Source organism: Triturus cristatus, chromosome 8 (genome assembly GCF_964204655.1).
Source record: "Triturus cristatus chromosome 8, aTriCri1.1, whole genome shotgun sequence".
NCBI classification, from domain to species: Eukaryota; Metazoa; Chordata; class Amphibia; order Caudata; family Salamandridae; genus Triturus; species Triturus cristatus.
Genome location: NC_140591.1, coordinates 1,117,014,584 through 1,117,040,468, shown reverse-complemented (window position 1 = coordinate 1,117,040,468; position 25,885 = coordinate 1,117,014,584). Strand labels below are relative to the sequence as shown.

At 45.5% G+C, this 25,885-nt stretch overlaps 1 protein-coding gene and 1 pseudogene across 2 annotated transcripts in view; one reads left to right on the top strand and one right to left on the bottom strand.

Moving 5' to 3' along the window:
* The window catches only part of ADPRHL1 (ADP-ribosylhydrolase like 1), a 554,849-nt gene that overhangs the window by 419,705 nt on the left and 109,259 nt on the right, over positions 1-25,885 (top strand). The window contains exon 7 of one of the 2 annotated variants that reach the window (XM_085622701.1): positions 1,766-1,919. In XM_085622701.1, the coding sequence (XP_085478827.1) occupies positions 1,766-1,919 (154 nt within the window). Of the gene's footprint in view, positions 1-1,765; positions 5,193-25,885 lie in introns of those variants that run through there. The other variant, XM_085622702.1, reaches the window with a different exon arrangement.
* Positions 17,158-18,047, bottom strand: LOC146805466 (protein NDRG1-like; annotated as a pseudogene).

The following is a 25,885-nucleotide window of genomic DNA, read 5'->3' as shown; positions in this document are numbered from 1 at the left end:
CCTCTACTCTCCGTATTTGCCGCGGCACTCCTGATGGTTCCCAGTCAGGACTGTAGATCACTCGAGAGAGGTCTGCTCGGAACCAGTGAAGTTCGGATGATCGGCTGCCAGACGAGGGTCTATCGGGCAGGAGCTCTCCCGATCGTTGCAGTCGTTCACTCTGTCGTCGGGACCTCTCCCACTGGATCCACGTGTCGCTGATGGGCCCCACGCTTGGGACGCCAATTGTTAAATGGTAGCGGCAGTCGTAGTTGATAACCTTTCAAGTATTGCCCGGCGGTAATCGCCTCTTATACCATTCGATGCTAAACCAATAAAGAGGCAGGCGCCGGAGACTGGAAGGCAGGAAACAAAGTTTTATTCCGTCGGAGTGGAACACATCAGATCAGACAGCGAAGTATCGTCACGAGGTGCTCTAACTGCATCTCTGAGGCCTGGCCTCTTATACACAGGTTTATGACTTTATTGCAGGTTTATCATACATGGCACATTCTTGAGATTGTTTTGATACATGAAAGAACATCCTCAGAATCCCCGGCTCAGATCCGATCCCACACATAGATACAGTAGAAGTCCCCACCCCACCCACAGTAGGAGATGGCTATCACACAGCTGGACATTCCGTCAATTCCCGGGGGTGTGTGCGACCGGTCGGGTCTCGGGGGTGGGGGGCCTTGATCTACTGTAATCCCTTTGATGTGGGGTGTTTCCCTTACAGCAGGGGCAATAAACTGCATCCGCAGGGCTAGGTGATGGCCTGGGATCGGTTCGGACAATGGGGCGCAGAGGAAGGGGGTTATCAAAGAGATGCATGACCATGTATGGGATGTCGGTCAGGCGTGGGATGTGGTTCCATGGCAGGGTCGCGCAGAAGGAGAGGGTTTATGGCCCGTGTATGAGAGAGCGGGGGTGGCCGGCGCGCGGGGGAATGCTTGCAGCGCCAGGGGGACGCGCTGGCGATCGGCAATGAGCAGGGAGAGACCAGGGTGCCTAAAATGGCTGCCGTGCGCTTTCCTGTGTGTCGCGCTGGGGAGAGACAAGATGGCGCAGATAATGTTCAGTTCGCAAGCTAAATTTCCACATGTGCCATGTCTTGCATTGCTAACAATCACCAACAATTTGCGTTCCAAAATGTTCATTTGTTTGATTATGCCTGCTCGGGTTTTGAGATCTATTGTGACATTATTCACTTGATTGTCACTGTAATATTGGGCCAGTCCAGGACTTCCGTAATCTCTTGTAGAAGCCACAGAATAAGATAAAGCAACCCTCCTTTTTCCTGGCGGATCCACTTGAAGAGCATTGATAAGCCAGTTGGGATCCCATTCATGCCACCAAACTCTCACTGTAGACTTGAAGAGTAGTTGACTTGAGAAATGTGTTTTCATCAATAGGATATGGATAACAGAGAGAACGCTGATATCTTCAGGTAAGTTTGTGCTAGAAGTAATCTAGGGCATGGGTACCACTGGGTGCTTTGTCACCCACTCTGTCCAGATTGTGCTTTGTATAAACTCCACACACCCTTGTTAAAGCCAAACTATTAATTGGCCCAGTGAAGACCAACAGGATTGAATATTCAGTTCATCCAACTCATCCTGGATTTAGTTCAGTCTGGGATCCCTCTGAAGGTTTTCAGTTTCAGCCTACTTCACTCATCACTTTCAACCCGCATTGAGATCTGTATTGTGTTAACATTGTTATGAAGTGTACTTTGGATGTGCCACCATCAAACCCTTACATGACTTATTGTCTCATTCTTCAGGTGAGAGTGCAGCCACTGGCGCTGTTGCTGGCTGCCTTTTCGGATTGCTTCATGGTCTGAACAGCGTGCCCAAAGGACTGTACCAGGATCTTGAATGTGGGAAACAGCTGGAGGACTTGGGCGAGAAACTCTACCAAGTGTCTTACAAAGAAAAGTAAAGCAGTTTCTGCCATTGTTTGCCTCAAAAAGACTGTTTGAAGCTCTGTGTATGAGTCACATGTGTGAATGAGTTTTATCAGCTGGAGACCTGTGAGTTAGAACTGAAATCAGAGAGGCAAGACCAACCACTAGTTTAACTCATGCCAGATATGTCCCCACCGGTTGTGTTGGAAACCTAGAGATCAAAGCAAGGGTTTGGGTATATTTTTATTTTTCTGATGGTCAATCCATATTTGTTTAGAAGTCCTACCTCCACCTAGTTACCACCATCAAGCACTGTGTGTTTCATTGTTTGGAATACTTCCCTCTCCAAGCATCTTCCTCATATCTAGTATCTAGGAATGGAATCCTGCCGTTCTTAAGCTTTTTACACACGTGTTGTGTGCTAGTCTCAAATATGGCCTCAAGCATCTTCTGTGTACGACTGTCCCTGTCTGGAATACTGCACTTCCCAAACATCTCCCGCATGTCTAGGGACCCTGCTTGCAAATCTGCCATTTGCGAGTGTCTCACTCACATCTAGGTGCTTATGTCCAGTAGAAGGCAGTACAATGTGACATTTTTCTACACCGTTCTCAGTGAGGGGATCCGTTAGTTATTAAACCCATTCCCACTAAGTGTCTCTTTGACAGAATGTGCCAGTGCACATGTTGATTTATATCACATCACCGCATGGGAAAATGAAAGACAGCAGCCAAACTTTTCTTTGATATTATTCCTAATAAACCTCATCTCCTTTCCATCTGACATACTTTCATGCAGGTTAACAAATCTTGGTGAGAGGGTGTGATATTGAAACTCTTCGGAGGACCTGTGATTCGGGTGGGCAGGGAAGGACAACAGGAAGAAAGTTTAAATCTTGAAAATGGAAGCTGCCTTCTGATTGGTCACTTCCCGGACTTAACCATACCCTGTAGAATAACAAGATAAAGAAAATATCTTTTAAAATCTTGAAAATATTAGTGATATACAAGACTGGCTTCCGAGTGCCTAGTTGCTGATCTGCCTACTTAAAAATAATATTTACCATGTGAGGAGAGAGCGACACTTTGAATTGAGCACTGATTTTAAAGCACTTAGAGCCTGCCCTCCTCCCAACAAAAAAGCTTCTAACGCTGCAGCTGATGTCTTGGGAAAAATTAAACACCCATATTAGACATTGGCTGTGCAGAGGCTCATAATACAAACTGGGACCCCAATCTGTGCAAGGATTTCCAGCTGTTTACTTGGTGACCATGTGAAGAGAGCCGATAATGTGTGACTCAGGGTGGCACCGTGTGAATTGGCAGGTCTGTAGCTGCCCTTATCGGGTTTTGGTGCTCAGTAAATTTATCTTCATTTTTATTATGATGGTGTGCTTGCAGTATCAATAAAGCCAGTCATTGTGAGTTTCATCTGCCCAGTAATGATCTCAAGGGATTAAATATAAGTAGGCAGCTACAGATGTTGAACAGCATGTTGGCGGGAAATCTTTCCTAAGGCAGCAGTAGAATATCAGATATATTTAGAACAGCTGAGGTTTTGAGGTTTCTCTACCAAAGTGGAGGCATCTGCCATGGCCAGAGCCATAGTGAGTGGAGAAACATTTTGGTGGAAAGTTCACCAGTGCCTGTCAATTCTGTTAAACACTGCCAGAAAAAGAGGAGTCTAACAATGCCCTATAAAGTTGGATCATCCTATCAGTGTCCAGTTAGTAGTTCCCTAACATACTTGGGTGAACTAGGACACTAGACCTGGCAGCTGTTATGCCACCTTATCTGGCGGAGTCAACTCTGGGCGTTGGCCTTACCGATGGTGGATCTGCAGCATCTCCTCAATGTCTGCCACCTAGATGCAGCATCATCTTGACAATGTGTCACGCCTGATATGTCCAGGGTAACACTTTCAGGTGCACACCGTCTTAGAACACATACAAGATAGCGAGAGCTTGGTCAGAAGCAGCCATTGGAGGTTATCGAACGCATGACTGTGGTGGTATCACTCATACGGTTGCTGCCATTTAATTCCTCTTTTGACAGCCTTCAGCTGCATGTATTATAAGCTGTATTTTTGCTTGCAGCTCTAGTTTATTTATCCCATTTCAAGAATAAAGATTTTGGTCCAACTACTGGAGGTAGTGATGTCTTAAATAATGAAATAGCGTAGATGGCTTAAAAAAGGCAGGAAAAAATGCCTATCAATTGTCTACATCAGAATTATAGTAAATGGAGCCCTGATAATACTATAGTTGGAAAATAAACGAAATTAGAACAATATTGGGAGCTCAATAGAAGACAATGAAGCAGCTCAAGGACTACAATTGCTGATATACAGCTTCTGCTCAAATATTACACTGTTTGTTTTTCTGTTCATCCTTGTTTATTACTCAGTGAGTAGAATGTCCTAATAGCATTATAGCGGTTCTGCTTCATACTATATCAGTTGTTAAAGGCCCTCTTCCTTGTTTTAGGCCCTTACCTGCATCTCAAGCAAATAACCCTGGAAAAAGGCCTTTAACAACTGTTATAGATCTCAGCCCTGGGCTACAATGCTATATTAAAACACTGGAATGTTAAGAGCACCTTTGAAGACAATGGAGTGGCTCACGGCAAATAATAGTTGGTATAGACTTTCTGATTCAACATCCAAATGCTTGTGCCTATTCTTCCCTTCATTATTTTAGTACACTCTACCCTCATTAGATGGAATGTCTAATAGATTAACAGCCCTTCTGTCTTAGGCTATGCAGGTTGTTTAAGGCCCTCTTCCATTATTATTTGGGCTCGCCAGTGTCACAGGCCTATAACTTGGGAACAGGGCCATTGAAAACCGTTATAGCCCTTTTCAGAGGTCTATAATGCTGTGTTACGAGTTTCTGGAGAATAACATGTGGAAATCGTTTTTTTCTGTGCCGATGTCAGCATGTTTTCTCCTGGCCTGTCACATGGAACTGTAGGCTACTTTCCGCAGCTCAAATCTCCCTGTGAAAAACAAAAACTTGAAGTGCAGACTTGAAATATGCCATATGTTTTGGCTGCTTGTCATTTTTTGCACTTCTGTAAAACAGGCTGTCAACATAAGAAATTGGAATTTTCCCCTCGGTCCTCACTGAACTGATACAGACTCCAATACCCATCATCATTGTTGAAATACAGACTGCAGAATTATCATAAGGCAGTTAGCGGGGTGTTTCTTGCTGAATTTTTAAAAATAAAATTTGAAATGTATCTGTAAAAGGTAAAACATGACACTTATATTTCATAATCAAATAAAAAGTAAGCCTTTTGAATATGTCTTGTTCGTTACTCAGTGATGTCAAATCCAAAATCATTCTTTAAACTATATGGCTCTGTTAAGTGATATACATAAGTCTTCGCAATGCAGTGTTTATCTGCTATGTCTGCCTGTGCCAATCACTATGGTGTGAAATGTTAACAACTCCTTTTTGCTGAATATCTCTTAATAGTTCGTCCATCGCACCCTTTAACATCCCAATGGAAGGAAATATATGTCCAGGAGACAGGCAGCGCCATATGTCCTTCACCATATAATACATGTTTGGTTTGGTCACTCGTCTTGACCGGAGTATAAATACATCCACCACCTTAAATAAAACTTTATACCAATTTGTCAGTCGCTTAAAGGCTTAGGCACCTTAATGGGGCTGGCGGGTGCTGTACCAAATGAATGTCAACTTCCCCAGGACTTTCATACTCTGGGCTTTTCTAGCATCGGGTGCAGTCAAACTCTTCCGCATTCGCACCCACACACACTGCAGAGGAGGCCTCACAGTCAAGATAAAAAGTAATGAACATGTTGCTTGAGGTACTCCTAGTGGGCTAGAAGCAACAGCTTAAGCATTCGTTTAAACATCTGTCACGTTTGTTCTCATAAAGTGAGTCTTGAACAAACTGACCTTTACTCTTCCTAGAAGCCCCTGTACAGCACCCTTCAAAACACAGCTGTCAGGACAGTCATCAGTGACTTCTGAAACTAAATGTTCTTCTGACTCTCAGTGATGGACAAAAATTGATTCACAATTGCCTTCATTCTGCAGTGTCTGCTTCCAATGACACAATGGATTGAAGGGATTTCTTTTGGTTGAGACCTTTCGAGATTTAAGTGCATGATTGCCTTTCCGCCCATCTAGTCACTGTCTCACACTCCTCCTGCTCAAACGTCTCCTAGGAGTTTTTCATGGCTTTCGAGAAACAAGTGATGAGCCATCCAGTCAGAGGTCACCTTTTGTATACTCTCATTTACTTGTGTTGGTGTTTTGTAATGTACTGTTTCAAGTTTCAAGTTTCAAAAGACCTTTATTCGAATTTGTTAAAATTCATAAAAGTACCGACACATCAAAAAACATATGCATACACATAATACAAAACAATTAAATAATTTACATTTCATAATAACAAAACAATTCATACAGAGAATAGACAATAAATTCCATTAGCTTATAAGGTTTTAGCAGTAGTATTTTTTGACTAAATCTGATTACAAGGACTTTCCATAGTCTTGCGTGCACGTATGGCTAGTCTTAGAAAAGTGCTAGTGCGAAATGTCAATTCATCATTGTCCAGGGTGAGCAGCAGCATGTAGGATTCCTGAAGTGTAAGAGGTCTGAGTTTTCTAAAATATGGGGTTAAAAGCCATTTGGTATATCTCACATAATATTTACAGAAAAACAGAAAGTGCAGATCGTCTTGAGTGCTTGTACCGTCACAGGGGCAGGGGGTAAGGACAGTATGGTGTTGATACCCCAGAGGAAAAGAGAACAGAAATTTAACAGTTCCTGCCCTTAAACGAAACAGTAGAGATCGTTCCCAATTTGACATAGGCAGTGATAGGTAGGGTGGCATGATTTGCATACAGAGACCATTACCAATGTATTTTTTGACCCCTGATTTCTGTAGTTCAATTCCAAGCCGTTCATTACGATAAAGTGCATAGAGTGCCTTTTGAACCTCATGTTTGTCCTTTGGTTCGATAGCCGTTGGCTCAGTAAACAAAATACCTCTTCCAATTTCATTAAATATTTTAGAGACTTCTTTAAACCAGGGAATCTGTAAGCCATTATCACTATTGAGGCAGTCCCTAATGATGTTTTGCGTAAGGGCAGCAGCCTCATTCCTCCAGATTCTAATCCAGAAGAGTGCTGGTCTTGCTTTAATAAAGTCGTTTATGAATGGGAGGTTAAGTTCGTTATGACAGATGAAATTGGAAGAGGAAATTGGTGCTCCCAACAGTTTCCTGCAAAAACGGTTTTCCTCTCTTTGAATACCAATGCTGCTGGCCGATCCCCAAACTTCGGCTCCATACGTAGCAACAGGGGAACACTGTAATTTAAAAATTTGAACAATAGCTTTAGTGGCGCCGATTTTCTTAGGGCGTGGGAGACTCAGGACGGAGTTGTTGGCTTTCGAGAACTTGCTCGTGGCGTGGGCCACATGCCCACTCCAGGAGCCGTTCGCAGCGAAAACCAACCCCAGATAAGGGAACTTATGGACAGATTCAAGTTTATCTGTTCCAATTTGAATAGTGCCGAGTTTCCTTTTGCCCGGCCCACAAGGCATAATAAAAGACTTTTTAAAATTAACTTTTAAATCCAGTCCCTCCATAAAATTTACAAAACTATGTACAAGCAGACGTAAGGCGTTTGGTGTACGTGCCAAAAGGACAGCGTCGTCTGCATATAAAAGTACGGGCAAGGAATTTCCTAAAATGATTGGGACATCGGGGGTAGCTTTCTTTAAACAGTTGGACAGGCCATTAATATAAATGATAAACAGCAGGGGTGCTAAAACGCACCCCTGTCTCACCCCCCTCCCTATCTTAATGGCTCCCGATACCTCTCCGCCCATACCAATACGTACCCGAGCTTTCAAGTCAGTATGAAGATAGGCTAAGAATCTAACAAGAGTGGCATCGAGACCATTTGACAGGAGAGTTAACCATAGCTTGGATCTATTCACAAGATCGAATGCAGATGAAAGATCCATAAAAGCTAGGTAAACGGGGGATGAGCGAGCAATGCAGTATTTATCTATTATCAATTTTAAGTTTAGGCATTGCTCGACTGTTCCTACCCCACTCCTAAACCCCATCTGGCAGGGGTCTAAAAAGTCAGAATCAGACGCCCATACCAGTACCCTATTATATATTATTCGTCCTAATATTTTTAAAGTATTGTCCAGGAGGGAGATAGGACGATAGTTTACTGGGTCAGATCTGTCTCCCTTTTTGTAGATGGGGACAATAATACTAGTAGCCCAGGTGGCAGGCATGGCTACATGTGGAAGACTATTAAAAATATTTAAAAGTATTGGTGTCCAAAGATCAACGTTAAATTTAAGGATATCTATAGGGAGGCCGTCTGGCCCGGGCGCCTTGTTGCCTAGGCTCTCTTTGATAGCTTTCCTGACTTCTAAGTCCGAAATCTCTAAGCCTGCTGTTTGGTTCAGGTTAGGGAGAGGTTGCTCATCCGAGGGGGCAGCATAAATATTAGAAAAATGGGTCTCCCAGGCTGTACTGGTTATATTACAACTAATTTTGGTAAGCTCTTTGCCCATTTCCCTCGTTCTCCTAACCGCCGTCCAAAATGGGCCGCTGCCACCCAGATTGGCGCTGAAAACCAGCTTATCCCAGTGATCGGAGAGCAAATTTGCCTTCCTTTTCGATGTTTTATCTTTATAGTTTTTTCTGGCAGCTCGAACAGCGTCCTTACACCTGGGATTGGCAGAGAGGGCCTTTCTTAACTCTCTATTGGCCACGGAGCAAGATGTGTCAAACCACCGTGGCTCTTTATGGTCAGTAGAGAGTGGGACTGACAGGAGAGTTTTTATATTGGTGCATAAAGCTTCAAAATCCGTAATCAGTTCTTCATTATTTGTACTGGGGGAGGAGAGGCATTTCAATAGATCCGGATATGCCTCCTGAATCGTATCTATAATGGCCCCACAATCAATTCCTTTCCATTTAAGGCGAAGGCCATCAATTGAGGGTGTGATATCCCTAGCTCCATTTAAGTTCATAAAAATCGGACTGGGTGCGAGGTTAAAAATAGCAAACAGAGGATTATGATCGCTGAAGGACGTTTGCACCACAGAAGATTTGATTAAACAGTCCGTTAACACAGGTGATGTAAAAATGTAATCGATAATTGAACCGTTATCCCTGCCCTTAAACGTAGGGGCATAGGGAAAATTCATATCATACCCTACACTCATTACATCAACAAGATTAAAATCAGAGAGTATACTAATCAGTTCCAAACCCCTGCGGTCATTACAGTGATCAAAGTTAGTGGATCCATAGTTATCTATAAGTTTCACATTAAAATCTCCCCCGATCAGAATACTAGTCTTAATATCTATTGACATGGAACAATCAATTATTTTTAAAACCTTAGATAGAGCAACAAAATTTTTGTTCGGTACCCCATTAAAATCATTATTGTAAAAATTAATTAAATAAATTACGGTCTTTGATTTCAATTTATATTCCAGAATTTGAATATTGGAATTAGCAAGGTTATCTGTCTTCAAAACATTAATTGTACCGCCTGCCAAAATTCTAATCCCCATAAAGAGACCACCCACCGCTCGGCCAAAACTAGGTTTTAAAGATGTCAGGCTGAAACAGTGGTAGCCTTCGATATACAGGTTATCAACAGCCCAAGTCTCTTGGAACATGAGTATGTCTATGTCCTTAATTAGTTCGGTCCAGGCAGGGTCAGAGAGCTTGGATTCTAAACCTGCGACATTCCAGCTTAGGATTGATAGGCCGTGTTTGAACCCCTGATTAATAAATGTGCACCTAGTATTCCCATTATCATAAATAGTTGATTCGTTTAAAATGGCCGGAGTGCTATCCGACAATATGATTTCTGGAACTTCTGTTTTAGCATGGAGTGATGCAAGTGAATTTATGATTATGGCATCCTCTTGATTACAGGCTTTTGCATTCTTGCATGATTCATTATTAAGGGGTATGTTCAGTCAATCCTGTTCGTCTAATGATGATAGATAGTCGAACCGATTGAAAGTTGGGATATTGTACATTGGCCTGACTTGTGTCGTCTGTGCAAGCTGGAATGGGTTAGGGATTGGGTAAGACCTATCCCTGTGATTGCTCTGACGCATAGTTGGGACTTGAAAATGTTGTGGATGGTTGGGGGTAAGAATTGGCATTAGAGATTGTGGATGCCAATTGGGGTTGTTAGAAAAGGTGGCATTTAGGTTCTGGTTTTGGGCAAAAAAGGGTGATTTGACCCTTGCACCAAAATTCATCTCTTGGTATGAGTTAATGGGGAAATTGTTGGGAGGGTTAACCGTGGCTTGTTCTGGAAGTATCAGGTGTCGATAAAAATATCCTAAGGGAAGAAGCGTGGTGTTAAATTCCCATGGCGATGGTGAAGGGGCGTTGGCTAGTGTTTTCTCTGCCCAATGTGGTTTTCTAAAACTAATAATGACACAGTCGCCCTCAAATTTTTTCTTAAGGGGTCCAATCCAACCCACCCGCTGTGTGTTAATAATCTCCCTTGCACCATCAATCGGGTAATTGCAGTTAGTAGTTAGCCAGTGCAGGGTTTTATTTTTGAGTGATATGGGATTTTCATCCTGATCCTCTCTTAGTTTAGTAACATTTACTAACACTAATACATATGCACCGCATTCCGGAGGAAGATTGATGCAGGCCGGAACTTGTCTAGGCGGTTTTGGGATGGGTTGGGTCGAGATAGGATTGCTTGTAGAAATTGAAGGGTGACTTGTGGTGCTCACAGTTGAGAGTGTGGTATTCACGGTGGTATTGATACCAGGATCCTTTCTTTTATCTGTGGATTTACTATTAGTGTGTGGTGTTGCTGTTTTTTGTTTAGTAATTGGGCCATTGGCCAGCGCAACAGGTACAACTTTATCTGCATTATTTGGGGCGACTGGGGGTACTTGTAAGATAGTTGTTTTGGGGCCTACTATATTGGTGGGGTTACTATTTTTTGTACTAGTTGCAGGACCCCCCTTTAGGAAGATCTTAAGAGGGTTGCTCAAGTCATCTAGCTGTTTTTCTAATCGAGCAAGCCTGTTTTCGATTGGGGATAGATAAATGCTTAATAAATCCCCCAGTCTTTCCAACAGGGGGTCATATGCCTTGTCTATATTTCCGTTAGTGTTTGTTGTTCTGCCCTGCTGAACAGTTTCACTATCATCCCTCTGGGGTATTACCGTAACCTTAGTCGCGTTATGATTATTGTCAGGGACAAGGTTGGTATTTTTCCCAGGTTTCCTTTGTGCCCGGCCATATTTCCTGATCGTGGTTACCCGGGGCTTGAGTACGTGTAACTTCAGTTTTTGAACTGCCCCCTCACGCCTCCCTCTAACGTGCCTGGTGTTATCAGCAGATTGTACTTTGGGAGAGGGGTTAATTAGTAAGTCAGGCGTTTTTTCCAGGTCTGTGCTAGTGTCGGTATCTGTGTCTAACAGGGGAATTGAGGCTGAGAGGTTAACCTCGCTAGGGATGGTGTGTATGTCAGCACAAACATCAAGTAGGGGTCTGATGTTATTAGGCATAATTTGTGCAGGTGTAGTGGCGGTAGCGATGTGGCCAAGCGAAGAACGTTTGGCATGCGCCAAGTCTTGTGATACCCTGCGTTCTAGTAGGTTTATGCCCTGGTTGATGGCATCATTGGCCTTAGAAATAAAAAGGTCAATGGGGCCAGTCACAGCGGCAGCAGTTTTGCTGCGGGTGCCTCTTGGGGCCATGCTGACAAATATTAACCCCTGTTCTGCGATTTGGGTTGTTACGCAGGACTACAGATACAAGTATCAATGGCACATAGCAAAAATTATAGTTATAAGGTAGATAGTCCCGGAAATGATAGCAGTATCCACAGTTCCCAAATGAGGAATGGCCAGTGGACCAATGAACAGTACCTTCAAGTTGTAAAGAATAGGTGAAAAAGGAGGTGGCCCCGTCCCGTCCTCCTCGTGCCTCTGAGGGCCTCAGAGGGCCCGCCCTTGTCCCGGGCTTCTCCCGGCGCCGACCCGCGCGCGATCCCGCGACGCGGAGGGAGCCTCGGAAGATATAGCGCCTCCGGGCGCGTCGTCCAGCGTCAGTGGGCGGGTCTGAGGGGAATGCTGGGGCTTGAGGTCCTCTCCTGCGGCAGCCTCAGATGGCGCGAGGCGACAGCGGCAGGGGAACCGGGCGAAAGCCGATGGAAGGTCCAAGGCAGCCCCCAGAAGCCTGTCAGGTACTGTTGATAGCAGCGTTTACCCCCCGCTCCACCGAGGGAGCCTCGGAAGATATAGCGCCTCCGGGCGCGTCGTCCAGCGTCAGTGGGCGGGTCTGAGGGGAATGCTGGGGCTTGAGGTCCTCTCCTGCGGCAGCCTCAGATGGCGCGAGGCGACAGAGGCAGGGGAACCGGGCGAAAGCCGATGGAAGGTCCAAGGCAGCCCCCAGAAGCCTGTCAGGTACTGTTGATAGCAGCGTTTACCCCCCGCTCCACCGAGGGAGCCTCGGAAGATATAGCGCCTCCGGGCGCGTCGTCCAGCGTCAGTGGGCGGGTCTGAGGGGAATGCTGGGGCTTGAGGTCCTCTCCTGCGGCAGCCTCAGATGGCGCGAGGCGACAGCGGCAGGGGAACCGGGCGAAAGCCGATGGAAGGTCCAAGGCAGCCCCCAGAAGCCTGTCAGGTACTGTTGATAGCAGCGTTTACCCCCCGCTCCACCGAGGGAGCCTCGGAAGATATAGCGCCTCCGGGCGCGTCGTCCAGCGTCAGTGGGCGGGTCTGAGGGGAATGCTGGGGCTTGAGGTCCTCTCCTGCGGCAGCCTCAGATGGCGCGAGGCGACAGCGGCAGGGGAACCGGGCGAAAGCCGATGGAAGGTTCAAGGCAGCCCCCAGAAGCCTGTCAGGTACTGTTGATAGCAGCGTTTACCCCCCGCTCCACCGAGGGAGCCTCGGAAGATATAGCGCCTCCGGGCGCGTCGTCCAGCGTCAGTGGGCGGGTCTGAGGGGAATGCTGGGGCTTGAGGTCCTCTCCTGCGGCAGCCTCAGATGGCGCGAGGCGACAGCGGCAGGGGAACCGGGCGAAAGCCGATGGAAGGTCCAAGGCAGCCCCCAGAAGCCTGTCAGGTACTGTTGATAGCAGCGTTTACCCCCCGCTCCACCGAGGGAGCCTCGGAAGATATAGCGCCTCCGGGCGCGTCGTCCAGCGTCAGTGGGCGGGTCTGAGGGGAATGCTGGGGCTTGAGGTCCTCTCCTGCGGCAGCCTCAGATGGCGCGAGGCGACAGCGGCAGGGGAACCGGGCGAAAGCCGATGGAAGGTTCAAGGCAGCCCCCAGAAGCCTGTCAGGTACTGTTGATAGCAGCGTTTACCCCCCGCTCCACCGAGGGAGCCTCGGAAGATATAGCGCCTCCGGGCGCGTCGTCCAGCGTCAGTGGGCGGGTCTGAGGGGAATGCTGGGGCTTGAGGTCCTCTCCTGCGGCAGCCTCAGATGGCGCGAGGCGACAGCGGCAGGGGAACCGGGCGAAAGCCGATGGAAGGTCCAAGGCAGCCCCCAGAAGCCTGTCAGGTACTGTTGATAGCAGCGTTTACCCCCCGCTCCACCGAGGGAGCCTCGGAAGATATAGCGCCTCCGGGCGCGTCGTCCAGCGTCAGTGGGCGGGTCTGAGGGGAATGCTGGGGCTTGAGGTCCTCTCCTGCGGCAGCCTCAGATGGCGCGAGGCGACAGCGGCAGGGGAACCGGGCGAAAGCCGATGGAAGGTTCAAGGCAGCCCCCAGAAGCCTGTCAGGTACTGTTGATAGCAGCGTTTACCCCCCGCTCCACCGAGGGAGCCTCGGAAGATATAGCGCCTCCGGGCGCGTCGTCCAGCGTCAGTGGGCGGGTCTGAGGGGAATGCTGGGGCTTGAGGTCCTCTCCTGAATTATCATAAGGCAGTTAGCGGGGTGTTTCTTGCTGAATTTTTAAAAATAAAATTTGAAATGTATCTGTAAAAGGTAAAACATGACACTTATATTTCATAATCAAATAAAAAGTAAGCCTTTTGAATATGTCTTGTTCGTTACTCAGTGATGTCAAATCCAAAATCATTCTTTAAACTATATGGCTCTGTTAAGTGATATACATAAGTCTTCGCAATGCAGTGTTTATCTGCTATGTCTGCCTGTGCCAATCACTATGGTGTGAAATGTTAACAACTCCTTTTTGCTGAATATCTCTTAATAGTTCGTCCATCGCACCCTTTAACATCCCAATGGAAGGAAATATATGTCCAGGAGACAGGCAGCGCCATATGTCCTTCACCATATAATACATGTTTGGTTTGGTCACTCGTCTTGACCGGAGTATAAATACATCCACCACCTTAAATAAAACTTTATACCAATTTGTCAGTCGCTTAAAGGCTTAGGCACCTTAATGGGGCTGGCGGGTGCTGTACCAAATGAATGTCAACTTCCCCAGGACTTTCATACTCTGGGCTTTTCTAGCATCGGGTGCAGTCAAACTCTTCCGCATTCGCACCCACACACACTGCAGAGGAGGCCTCACAGTCAAGATAAAAAGTAATGAACATGTTGCTTGAGGTACTCCTAGTGGGCTAGAAGCAACAGCTTAAGCATTCGTTTAAACATCTGTCACGTTTGTTCTCATAAAGTGAGTCTTGAACAAACTGACCTTTACTCTTCCTAGAAGCCCCTGTACAGCACCCTTCAAAACACAGCTGTCAGGACAGTCATCAGTGACTTCTGAAACTAAATGTTCTTCTGACTCTCAGTGATGGACAAAAATTGATTCACAATTGCCTTCATTCTGCAGTGTCTGCTTCCAATGACACAATGGATTGAAGGGATTTCTTTTGGTTGAGACCTTTCGAGATTTAAGTGCATGATTGCCTTTCCGCCCATCTAGTCACTGTCTCACACTCCTCCTGCTCAAACGTCTCCTAGGAGTTTTTCATGGCTTTCGAGAAACAAGTGATGAGCCATCCAGTCAGAGGTCACCTTTTGTATACTCTCATTTACTTGTGTTGGTGTTTTGTAATGTACTGAAATGTTACCTTATGCTGCTACAATTCTGAGTCAAAAAGGTCTCTGCATATGGTCTTCTGGCTATGGATGGTATGCCTGTAACTCAACCTAGATGGTGGTGAAGCAGAATTGTTAGTTTGCAGAGGTTTGCTTCCTGGTCCATACAGATATGGTTGATGCCAAAATGAACCATTTCATGTTTATTTGCATCCTAGAACAGGCTGGTTGTCAGAGCTCTTGTGAATGCTGGTAGGTTGGGTTACTTTCTCAGAAGGGAGGTTGTTCCAGAATTGTGAGTCCTGTGCTTTGATGGTTTTGCCTCTGTACTTCTTGAGTTGAATCTGGACTGGGTTGTCAAGTTTGCCTTCACAGACTCGTATTTGAAACTAGGTATGTGATGGCAGTCTGTAGACCCCGTCTTATCCCTAGAGTACCCTAGAGCAGTCTATGCCGCCTTCATTCTTCTTCTTTGAGGCAGAGATTTCAGCGGGCGGTTGTTTACAACCTAGCTGAGTGAGAGACTTTTATCGTGATTGCATGGCTGAAGGATATGGTTTGGCTTTAGTTCATGCCTCTCTCCCTCTATCTCTCACTCTCTCTCTCCTTTGGAGGGAAGATATTGGTCATACAATGTCTTGTGCTGCTTACTCTTGTTGGGTTCTCCCACATACAAAAACCTGGGCTCCACCCTAAAAGTGCTTCCTTAGTCCTCTTTATTCACAAGCATGTAAACAGTATAGTCATTGTTTGGGTTCAGTTATGATTGCTGGTTTCAGGCCGTTTCTCAATAGGAATGGATCTGACCTGAGACACCGGTTCAGTGGCACCATTGGGTGCTGTTCTTTTGCAGTCCTTCGGCCAGGTGCATACTCTGTGTTGCACAGTACTCAGACTGGAGAAAGTGTCATCGATAGAGAATGGCTTTCATGTGTTTGCCTCCAATGCCCTTATTACAGCTGTTGCCATCAGGAACACCACATCAGTAGTTCTGCACCTGGAATTACCAGCACCGCATGGATGAGTGATTTCTGGATGCAGAAATACTGGATTATTGCCATTTTTTTACTCTGTGTAATGGGAAATAATATGGAAACTGGACTTTCCGCACCTTTTCCTGCAGATTTGTTTCCTCAATCAGGGCTTTTTTCTCGTGCAGAGGTTGCCATATTCTTCCAGAGGAAATCTGCATAAGGGTAGGCATACACTGTCAAGAGATGGAATGCGGCAGAATACATAATCTTATTGGATATAAACATTTCCGTCCATTATTAGGAAGAACAGTATGGTATGTCCCCTACTGTAGTAGAAAAGATTCACTAAACATATGCATAGGTTTAATTGTTAGTAGTGATGCCATGGAGATCAAAGTGCTTTAATACATTTTAAATTCGAAATGGCAAAAAACACACAGATTATTTAAAGAACTGAATCCAGAACGTCATTTTATGAAACATTCAATGCATTAAAGCGTTTAGTTTTGCGTTAGGCATTGTGTGTAACAGGTTAGTTTTTCAAAAATAAATCAACGTTTAATTATCAATATTATAATATACAAATATATATATTCAGTATAGAAAATAGATATACTATTCAATTAGAAAAGGAGCAATTTTTTAAACAGTGTAGTATGTGTAATTAATTATGTACACAGGAGTTTGAAACCCAAGGTTAAGTTTTCCATAACTTAAACACGTAACCGTCATGCATTGCTTCTCAGAGACGAAAAGCTCATGGAAGCAGGCGACTTACTTTAAACAGGAAGACAAGTGAATTGGTCATGTAAAATTTGTTTCCATATAATTTATGCAACATTTTGGCAACTTTTTTAAGCTTTAGCATTAGTTACTGAGTGGCAAATTACAGGTATTTAAAATTACTTATGGCAGTGATCTGACTAGGTATCCAAACAATTATATTTGGTCCAAACAAGATCTTCGTGACACAGACAACAAATCCGAGATGCATGGCATAGTGGTCAGTCATAAGCAGTAGAGCTGAAATATTAGTACACTGAAGACTGGCTTAGCAAGAGGCTTCAATGGGTGTTCATTTGCTTCCAGAGTTGGAAGTGAGATTTGAGTTTGCACGACTTCTGTTGCCATCAGAAGTATGGATTCTGCTTTGGTTGCCTTAGCTGATATGAGAACGGCTTCTTGTACCCTCTCTGGTATGGGATCGACTTCTATTGCCTTCCATCTAGACCCAGAAGCTGTGCGGGCTCTCATAAGCTAGGTCATACTAGTTGTAGGCATGTAGCCCATGCCTTGAACAAAGTATTTAAATGCTACTGCAAGATTTGCTGGCTAAACAACTTGTGGGAATCCACCACAATCGGACATCTTTAAGAGTGTGGTCTTTGTAGGGTCCAGTTTTGAGTTGCAGTCAACCACAGCATCCACAGCAGGGGAATTATCACCAATAACAAGCAATGATGGGCACTTCAGAGTGTTAAAAGGTCCTTCAGGGAAATAGGCGCTCAATTTCTAGATCTCTTCGGCTGTTATATGACTTGACAAAAAGTTGAAGATTGTCCCTGTTTATGTCATTCAAAATACGTTAGCGATAAGTCAGGATCAGATTATGGTTGTTGTGAATTTCCTTCTTTGAAACTGAATGTGATATAACCATATCCGGAAGTGCATGAGTCCATTCAGAAATTGTGGCTGCTGCCCAGAACATCCAACCCTCAGCGCATGGGTTGATGTTAATAAGAATAAGTCTTCCACCACTGACGGGAGATTGAGGGCAAATCTGGTTAGGACAAAGGCACCACCTCCAATTCCATTACAATAACACTCTTTAGACCAAGTTGTTGAACAACTCCTGGCAGCATCTCTGCAAGCTGATCCATAGAAGGACACACATCTTCAGCTGGGAAAGATGGGGCGCCCTCTTGTAGACCCGGTGCATCCAAGTGACAAACTGAAAAATGCTGTGTGATTTTCTGCATGTCTTCAAAGTTGAAGAGTTGATTGAAACAGGTTTTATGATTGAGTCCAATATCGTGGTATGTCAAGATCACAGGTCTCTTAACCTTTGGAGCACAGTGTAGCATGCATGCAAAGTCGGAAAAGGAAGGAGAAATGAAAGCATTTCTCCTTCCTTGCACCTAGTTGAAAAGGGCGCAGTTTTCTCACGCTAAACTCAATCCACTGGTTTTAGTAAATTGGGTTTAGCATGAGAAAGCTTTGGTGGTTGCATGGGAACACCCATGCACCACCCTTGGCACACCCCCACGGCGCAAAGTAACGCGAAGGAGCGTAATGTGTTGCTTCGCGTTACTTTTACGTTATTTCCAGCGCTAAACACGTTTAGCGCTGGAAAGAAAATAACAAAAAATAAATTTTGCTTCGTTTTTTGTCACTTTTGATTCGCAAACATGGCGCAAAAGCTTAGTAAATCTCCCCCAGAGTCCCTTAAGCAGGAGGCTATCCGACTGCGGGAGCAGCACATCGACATGCAGGCACATCTATAAGATTTGGAAAATCGATCCCAGAGGAACAATGTACGTGTTAGGGGAGTGGCGACTGGAGCAGGGGGGGATGATATTTTCGGTTTTGTCCGAGACCTTTTCCACCATATTTTGGGGGGCCCACCACAATCTCCGATTCAACTGGACAGAGCATACCGGGTGGGCCTCCCCAGGCAGAACATGTCTAGCCCTCTGGACATACTAGTCTGCGTGCATGACTTTCAAGTTAAAGAGGAGACTCTGAAGAAGTCGCGCAGTTCGCACCCTATTGTCTTTCAAGGTCAGTCCACCACCCTTTTTCAGGACCTTGCGGCTCTTTGCAGAAATGTCGATCGTTCCGACTGGCGACAGCGCAAATCCGCAGCCTGGGCATTTCCTACTCCTGAGGCCATCCCTTTCGCTTAATTTTCCGCTGGGAGGGAAAACTGCTCCAGCTTCGCTCACTTGCAGAGACATGCCGCGAACTGGGAATAGAACCTCCGGAGGAGCTATGCCCCGGGGACACATCACCTTCCTCACAAAGAGCAAAGAAAAACGGCTGGCAGAGAGTGGGACGATGCCACGCCTTAGCAAAGCCAAACCCGGAGGAGATAGCCAAGGGCCGGCAGGCAGCTTTGGACGCAGTCCCTTCCACGCTGGCTAAAACCGTTTCCTCTTGAACCTGGACCCAATATTGCATAATGTACAGATAAGTGAGGGGCGGCGGGCGGGGAGAGTTGAGCCACTGACCACACTGCACCATCCCATTGGACTTACCATGTAGTTTCGATATTCCACAGGATTATATTAAAGAACGTATTGCTATTTTTTCTTACAGTTGTTGTTTGTTAATTCTGAAAGGGAATTTGTTGGGGCCTTCACTCACCCATGCAGGGGCAGTGCTATTTTTACACACCGTACTGATACCATGCAACGCATAGTTTCCCAGGCTCTCAGTGGGGGGGAGGTGGCGGGTCGGGAGTGGATGGAGCCGGTTCGCTGCCCACATGACAGGAAGCACTCTTCACATTTTAACACTCAATGTGTGTGGGCCACAACAACCCGATCAAAAGGCGGGCGATACTCAACCACCTTGAGTCCTTTTGGAAAGATATATGCCTACTACAAGAAACGCACCTCCTCCATGGGGACTGTCACAGACTGAAATCTAGGGCCTTCCAGCAACAATTTTTTTCGGCCCCTCCCACTAAATCGACGGGAGTGGCAATTCTGGTGGCTAAGTCCTTCCGTGGGGTGATTGAGCAGAAGATAGAAGAAATCAGGGGGCTTCTGGTTTTTATATAGGTTCTCCATAGAAGGGAGGTCACTTGCGATAGGTACAATCTATGCGGGTTCCTACATGGGGCATGGGAGAAAGCTCTGGGTTCAGGGTACCAACTACTACTACTGGGAGGGGCTTTAACCTGGTATTCGACAACTTGATGGACAGGTCAGCACAGAGGTACGGCCAGTCGGGAGCGCTATCCACGGAGGGTCGGGCGCCACTGGGGCAATTGGGGGTGGTGGACTTATGGAGGGCTAAACACCCACAGTCCAAAGTATACTTGTACTATTCCAATGCCCATAAAACATATGCCAGGCTGGACTATTTTTTGGGTACCAGGGAAATTCTTCCACTCATGCAAGACGTTGAAATACACACAGCTGCACTGTCCGACCACGGGCAGACACACTCTCACTTTCTCTTCCCATGACTGCTCTCCCCCCCAGGTCCTGGTGGTTACGAGACTCGATGCTACTCCACAAGGAGGTCAAAAACCAAATCCAGCACGCACTTGAAGACTATCTTACACATAACGATACCCCCGAAACATCACCCGCGACACTATGGGGAGCACTCAAGGCCGTCATTAGAGGGGAATTCATTGCTATGTCCTCAGCAGACAATAAGCTGCGCAGGGCAAAGAGAGAGGACCTCACTGGGCAAACCAGGGAGCTTGAACGCATATATCAGCGCACGGGAGCTCCACGGGTCTAGCACCAACATTCCAACATGATCGCACAATTAGCAGCTTTAGACACAGATAGAGCAGAATACTCAGCCCTCCGTTTATGACACTCATATCGGGGGAGATAAGTGCGGCCGGCGCCTGGCTAATACCCTTCGGGCAAAAAGACAAGAACAGGGAATCTCTGAGATTTATTCCTCTGTAGGAAGCCTGGTCACTGAAGGTCCAGACATAGCGAATGCCTTCAAGGACTTTTATGAGCACCTATATGATTCTTAACGCCTAGACGCAGAGGCCGGATCCCAATATCTGAAGGAGGCCAAGACCTCGACTCTCACCCCAGATCGGGCAGAGTCTCTCCATGAGGATATTCGCATTGAGGAGGTCATTTTGGCAATAGCACGCCTTAAATTCGCATAGTCGCCGGGCCCAGATGGGATCTCAGCGGCCTTATACAAAGTCTTTTGCTCCACTCTAGCCCCTGTTCTCACAGAACTCTATAATTCCTTTTCAGAGCCTGGGTCAATCCTGCTGGACATGCTTCAAGCCTCTATAATAGTCCTCCCTCAGCCCGGTAAGGACATACAGCACTGCAGCTCCTACCGGCCTATTTCCCTCTTAAACATTGATCTCAAACTATACACGAGTATTATAGCCCACAGAATCAACATTTGTCTCCCCTTCCTAGTAGACCCGGACCAAGCAGGCTTTGTTCCTCATAGGCAGGCCAGCGATAATACTAAGAGAGCGCTGCATATTATTGACAGGCGAACAGGTTCCATGGGGAATATATGCTCTTAGCGGTCGACGCCGAGAAGGCGTTCGACCGAGTCCACTGACCGTACTTCAACCAGGTACTGACGCACTTCGGGTTCCGGGACAAATGCAGAACCCGAATCCTAAACAGCTACCAAGCCCCTTCCGCGTCAGTCCGGATTAATGGGTTTACCTCAACCCCATTCTCCATACACAGAGGCACCCATCAGGGCTGCCTGCTTTCGCCCTTATTATTCGCTCTGTATATGGAGCCCATGGCCCAGAGGATCCAAGATCATCCGGACATGGTTGGCGTCCCATTTGGTGGAGATAGGTACTCCATCAGTCTTTATGCCGATGACATCCTGGCATCCCTGGCAAACCCGATTATTTCTCTACTGGCCTTTATGGGGGAAATTAAGGCTTTCGGGCAGTCTTGGGGTTCCAAATCAATATCATTAAATCTCAAACGCTCAACCTCTCGGTGCCTCAGGGTCCAGTGGACCTCCTTGCGGCTCGGTTCCCGGTGCTGTGGACCTCAGAGACTATTCCGTATCCGGGGATACACCTAGCCAGCACAATTTAAGCGACAATAGCAACTACGGGGCACTTCTTCGACAAACACGAAGTGACTTGGGGATGTGGAAACACCTTCGAATTTCCTGGATGGGTTGCATAGTGGCCTGCAAGATGACGGACCTTCCCAAGATATTATATGTCTTCCAGACCATGCCCCTCTCTCCCCCACGAGGTACGATCGCTAAACTCCAGTCAGAACTTGTGCAGTTCATTTGGCAGGGACAGAAGCCACGAATGAAGCTCTCCTTGAGCTATCTTCCCCCCCGAAGCTGGAGGGCTGGGAATCGCAGATTTACAACTCTATTTCAAGGCGGTGCAACTGCGATATCTGGTGGAATGGAGTCGCCCAGAGTCTGAAAAGCACTGGCTCTTCTAGGATCGAGCGGTGGCGGGTACGGCCCTCTGGAAGATCCCATTTCTCCCCAAAGCACACAGGCCACGAAGCCTGTACCTGTCCCCAATAACTTGAATTACGATGACAACTTGGGACAGTGTTAGCACTAGAAAGGGTCTGACTACCTATCCTTCTCCGCTGACTCCCCTATTTGAGAACCCGGACTTCACCCCGGGATTTACAACGGCGGAATTCACAACCTGGAGGACATCGGAATGCCACTCCATGGGCCATTTCTTCGACGCTTAGGGCCTACTATCATTCCCCCAGTTAGGGGAGGACTTCGGGCTACCGGAATCAGACCGATTTTACTATCTTCAATTAAGACATTAGATCATGCACCCCTCCAATGGCGCAAAGGTGCAGCATCGCTTGACTCAGTATGAAAGGTGGCTCCTGGCCAAATAGTCTGATAAAGGCATGATTTCAGAGTTATACAAACGCTTGCTTCAAACTCACTCATACTTTCCACGCTGGGCGGGAACGTTGGGAGGAGGAACTGGGGCGATCATTAAGCGCAAAAGAATGGGAGGGTATAGCCTACAGGGTCCGTCACACAGCATGTAGTATGGCCCTTACAGAGACACAAAGATTACATCACACTGGTATTACACACTTCAGGATACATAAAATCAAACCTTTGCATAGTGACAGCTGCTGGCGGGGCTGCGGAAACAAGGGGTCCCTAACACATATACTATGGTATTTCCTGCAGATTCAGAAATATTGGACACAGGTCATTGATGATATAGATAGACACCTGGACACACAGCTCCCACGGTTTCCAACTTACATGCTGCTAGGACTCCCAAACCCATTAACAAACCCTTTGAAATCCACCTGAGGCCGACAGATTCGAATGACGTTGGGAGCGGCAGCCCAGGCCATCCTAGCCCATTGAGGCACAGCGACCATCCCCACACACACAAACTGTCTACACAGGATCTGGCACATTTTGGGAATGGAGAAGATCTCCATGACGTTAGTGGGGAAGGGGGATGAATTTCAGGAGGTATGGGATCCTTACATGTTGCTACTGTCACAGGAATTCCACGAGGTGACGTGCCCCAAGTATCTCAGACTCTTATGCCTTTCGGATGTCCCTGAGCCGGAGAGACCCATTGAGAAATGATCGCATTTATTTACACACATTAGTGCAGATATCGCATATGGTGAGTGGGGATGGGGAGGGGGGAGTTGGGGGGATTCTTTTGCGGGGTTTTTTTTTTCTCTTGTTTCTTTTGCTTTTTTCTTTGGTGCTGTTTATGTACCACTCCCAGCAAAGCATGTAGTCTATTTCTCGCTTCTAGATGGGTGTATGCCCCAATGACCAACATTTGCTGCTGTATTCGCTTGGTATTTTTGAAAATGCTAATAAAAGATTTAAACTATAAATATTTTTATAACAGTTACTATTATTAAATATTGCATTGTGTGAATTACTGAAATATACACTAGATTAAAAATATTGGTAATTTTTGCAGAAAGATGAGAATAGGGTCACTTTTTATATTTTAGTGTTGTGACTCTTTGGCAAATTCTGTAAGTCTAGCTAGTGCAGCCAGGGCCTGCGCTGCACATGCCAAAAGGCAGTGCCTGGTGTTAGGTTGGCTGCTTGCAGGTGGCTGGATGCTGGGCCTTGCCATGCGCATCATGTGGTTGGCTGATGGCATGTGGTTGGCTTTCCATAAAGTAATAAAATATTACTTTACGTGAAGAAAAAACCCTAGAAATTCACTGAAAAATCCAAAAGTTAATGTGACGTTATAGTTAGGTGAAAATGTCAGTTACAACATGCTGTTTTATTGCACAAAACCACTGAAATACACCATAGAATTATCCCATGTAACTCTAATTTGTGTCATGCACTGCTAATTACCCCCACATATTACATCACTCATGGCATGATCTATGACACAATTGATAATACCAAAGCAACACTTGCAATTAAATTATTGATGAGAAAACTGTGCATGGCAGGGGTCCGAGTTATAGTTACCTTAGGGCACTAGTTGTAGTGACTTGAGATAACCATAATTGGTGAATTTCAGTAGTTTTGTATATTTAAACACCATGTTTTAACTGACATTTTCACCTCACTATAACATCACTTTAACCTTTGTTTTTTTCAGTGCATATGTATGCATAAATATAGCATGGTGCACGGCGTAACTTGAAGGGTTAAAGAAGAAAGTGGGAGGTGGGCAATGTTAAAAAAGATATATTACTGCGCAACTACTTTTTGCTAAAATCACAGAACACGGTCATGGTTAAACTCATTTCCAATGCCTCAGAATACACCCTATGTTCCCTGCTAGTGCCGAGTAAAGCCATTATTTTTTATGGTTTGTAATCTTTGAGATTCCACATGTATCATGGAGTAGGGCAAGTTCCTGTAATGGTTTATTTGTCAAATTACTCGTAGCTTTCAGCATCTTTCAGATGGTGACAAACCGAAGCCCAAATATTATGCAAAATCGTCAGTGCCACAAGACATGTATAATGACTCCTTCACTCTGTCCCACCTTCGGCATTTTTTATCCTCAGTCTGCTTTGCCCTGTACACGTTATACAGACACCAGTGTCAATCACAAACTAATTTAAAATAACTGAGTTTCAATCTGTCCTTTCTAAAACTGCTATCATGGTTGGCTAAAAGGGCAAAACATTCTGCATCAGTGAAGATATTCTCGAAAATAGGACTAGAAAAGGGCAAAACATTCTGCATCAGTGAAGATATTCTCGAAATAGGACTACTGCGCGCGTCGCAGCAGTCCACAGTAGGTTAGAGTATACCTCTCCGTTAATGTTTTGTAGAAGCCTGAGATTATTTATGTAGCCACCCCATTGTTCCAGGAATTTACGGAGAGATGATTCCCAGGTTTGTCACCAATTTATCCAATTTGGTTTTACGTGCCTAAGTTGTAAATGATGAAGAAAGTTCAAATAATCAAAATGAAATTCCATGCAAAGATCTTGAAAGGAGTTGATCACATCATTTGAAGGTTTATGACAAACATTGTTCAGTTGAGCATTTGTCCATTTATATGGATTTTTAGTAGGATGGTGCACATAGATCACTTGCGGACCTGTCACTGAGCTCTGCAGATACATTTCTAGTATCACCAAAACCACTTTTTTCAGGTCAATGTTGAAGTGATACACTAGTTGTGACAAATGTTGGGTGGTATGACACAGTTCCATCTTAGGGAGTCAGACAACTCTAGAAGTAGATGTGGCATGCAATTTGACCATTGCCACCCTGGGTGAGCCATTCTGCCAAATGTAGTCTTTAATGTGATGATCCATTTGTTGAAGTTGTGTATGGTAGACTATTGTGGGTAACACAACAAAAACGTAACTAAAACAGTGTGGTAGTACCATATCTAGTGTTTGTACCCATCCCCATATGGAGCGCTGTGTCTTGTTACATTTCTCAAAGTCACTTTGCATTTGTTCAGCAAGGACAACCATATTATCTTGAATCATCCTCTGGATGTTGCTGCTAATCAGGACTCCTATTGGTATGGAGAACAAGGGTTCCCCGACAGTCGAACCAGGGGTGAATCAATTTTTTCAGAAGACAATGGTTGCTATGTGGACAAACGTGGTCCTAGAAAACGACGCAGGAATATGCATCAGGTATTTGGAACAAAAGCTATGTTTTAGGGATATGCAATTAATGCTGGAGGGAGCAGTGATGTATATACACACAGGGACCAAAATATGATCAAAAAGAAGAAATTTGTAATTTATTGTAATTGTTATTCATTGTTTTGTAAATTATTTTAAACACAAAAAATAGT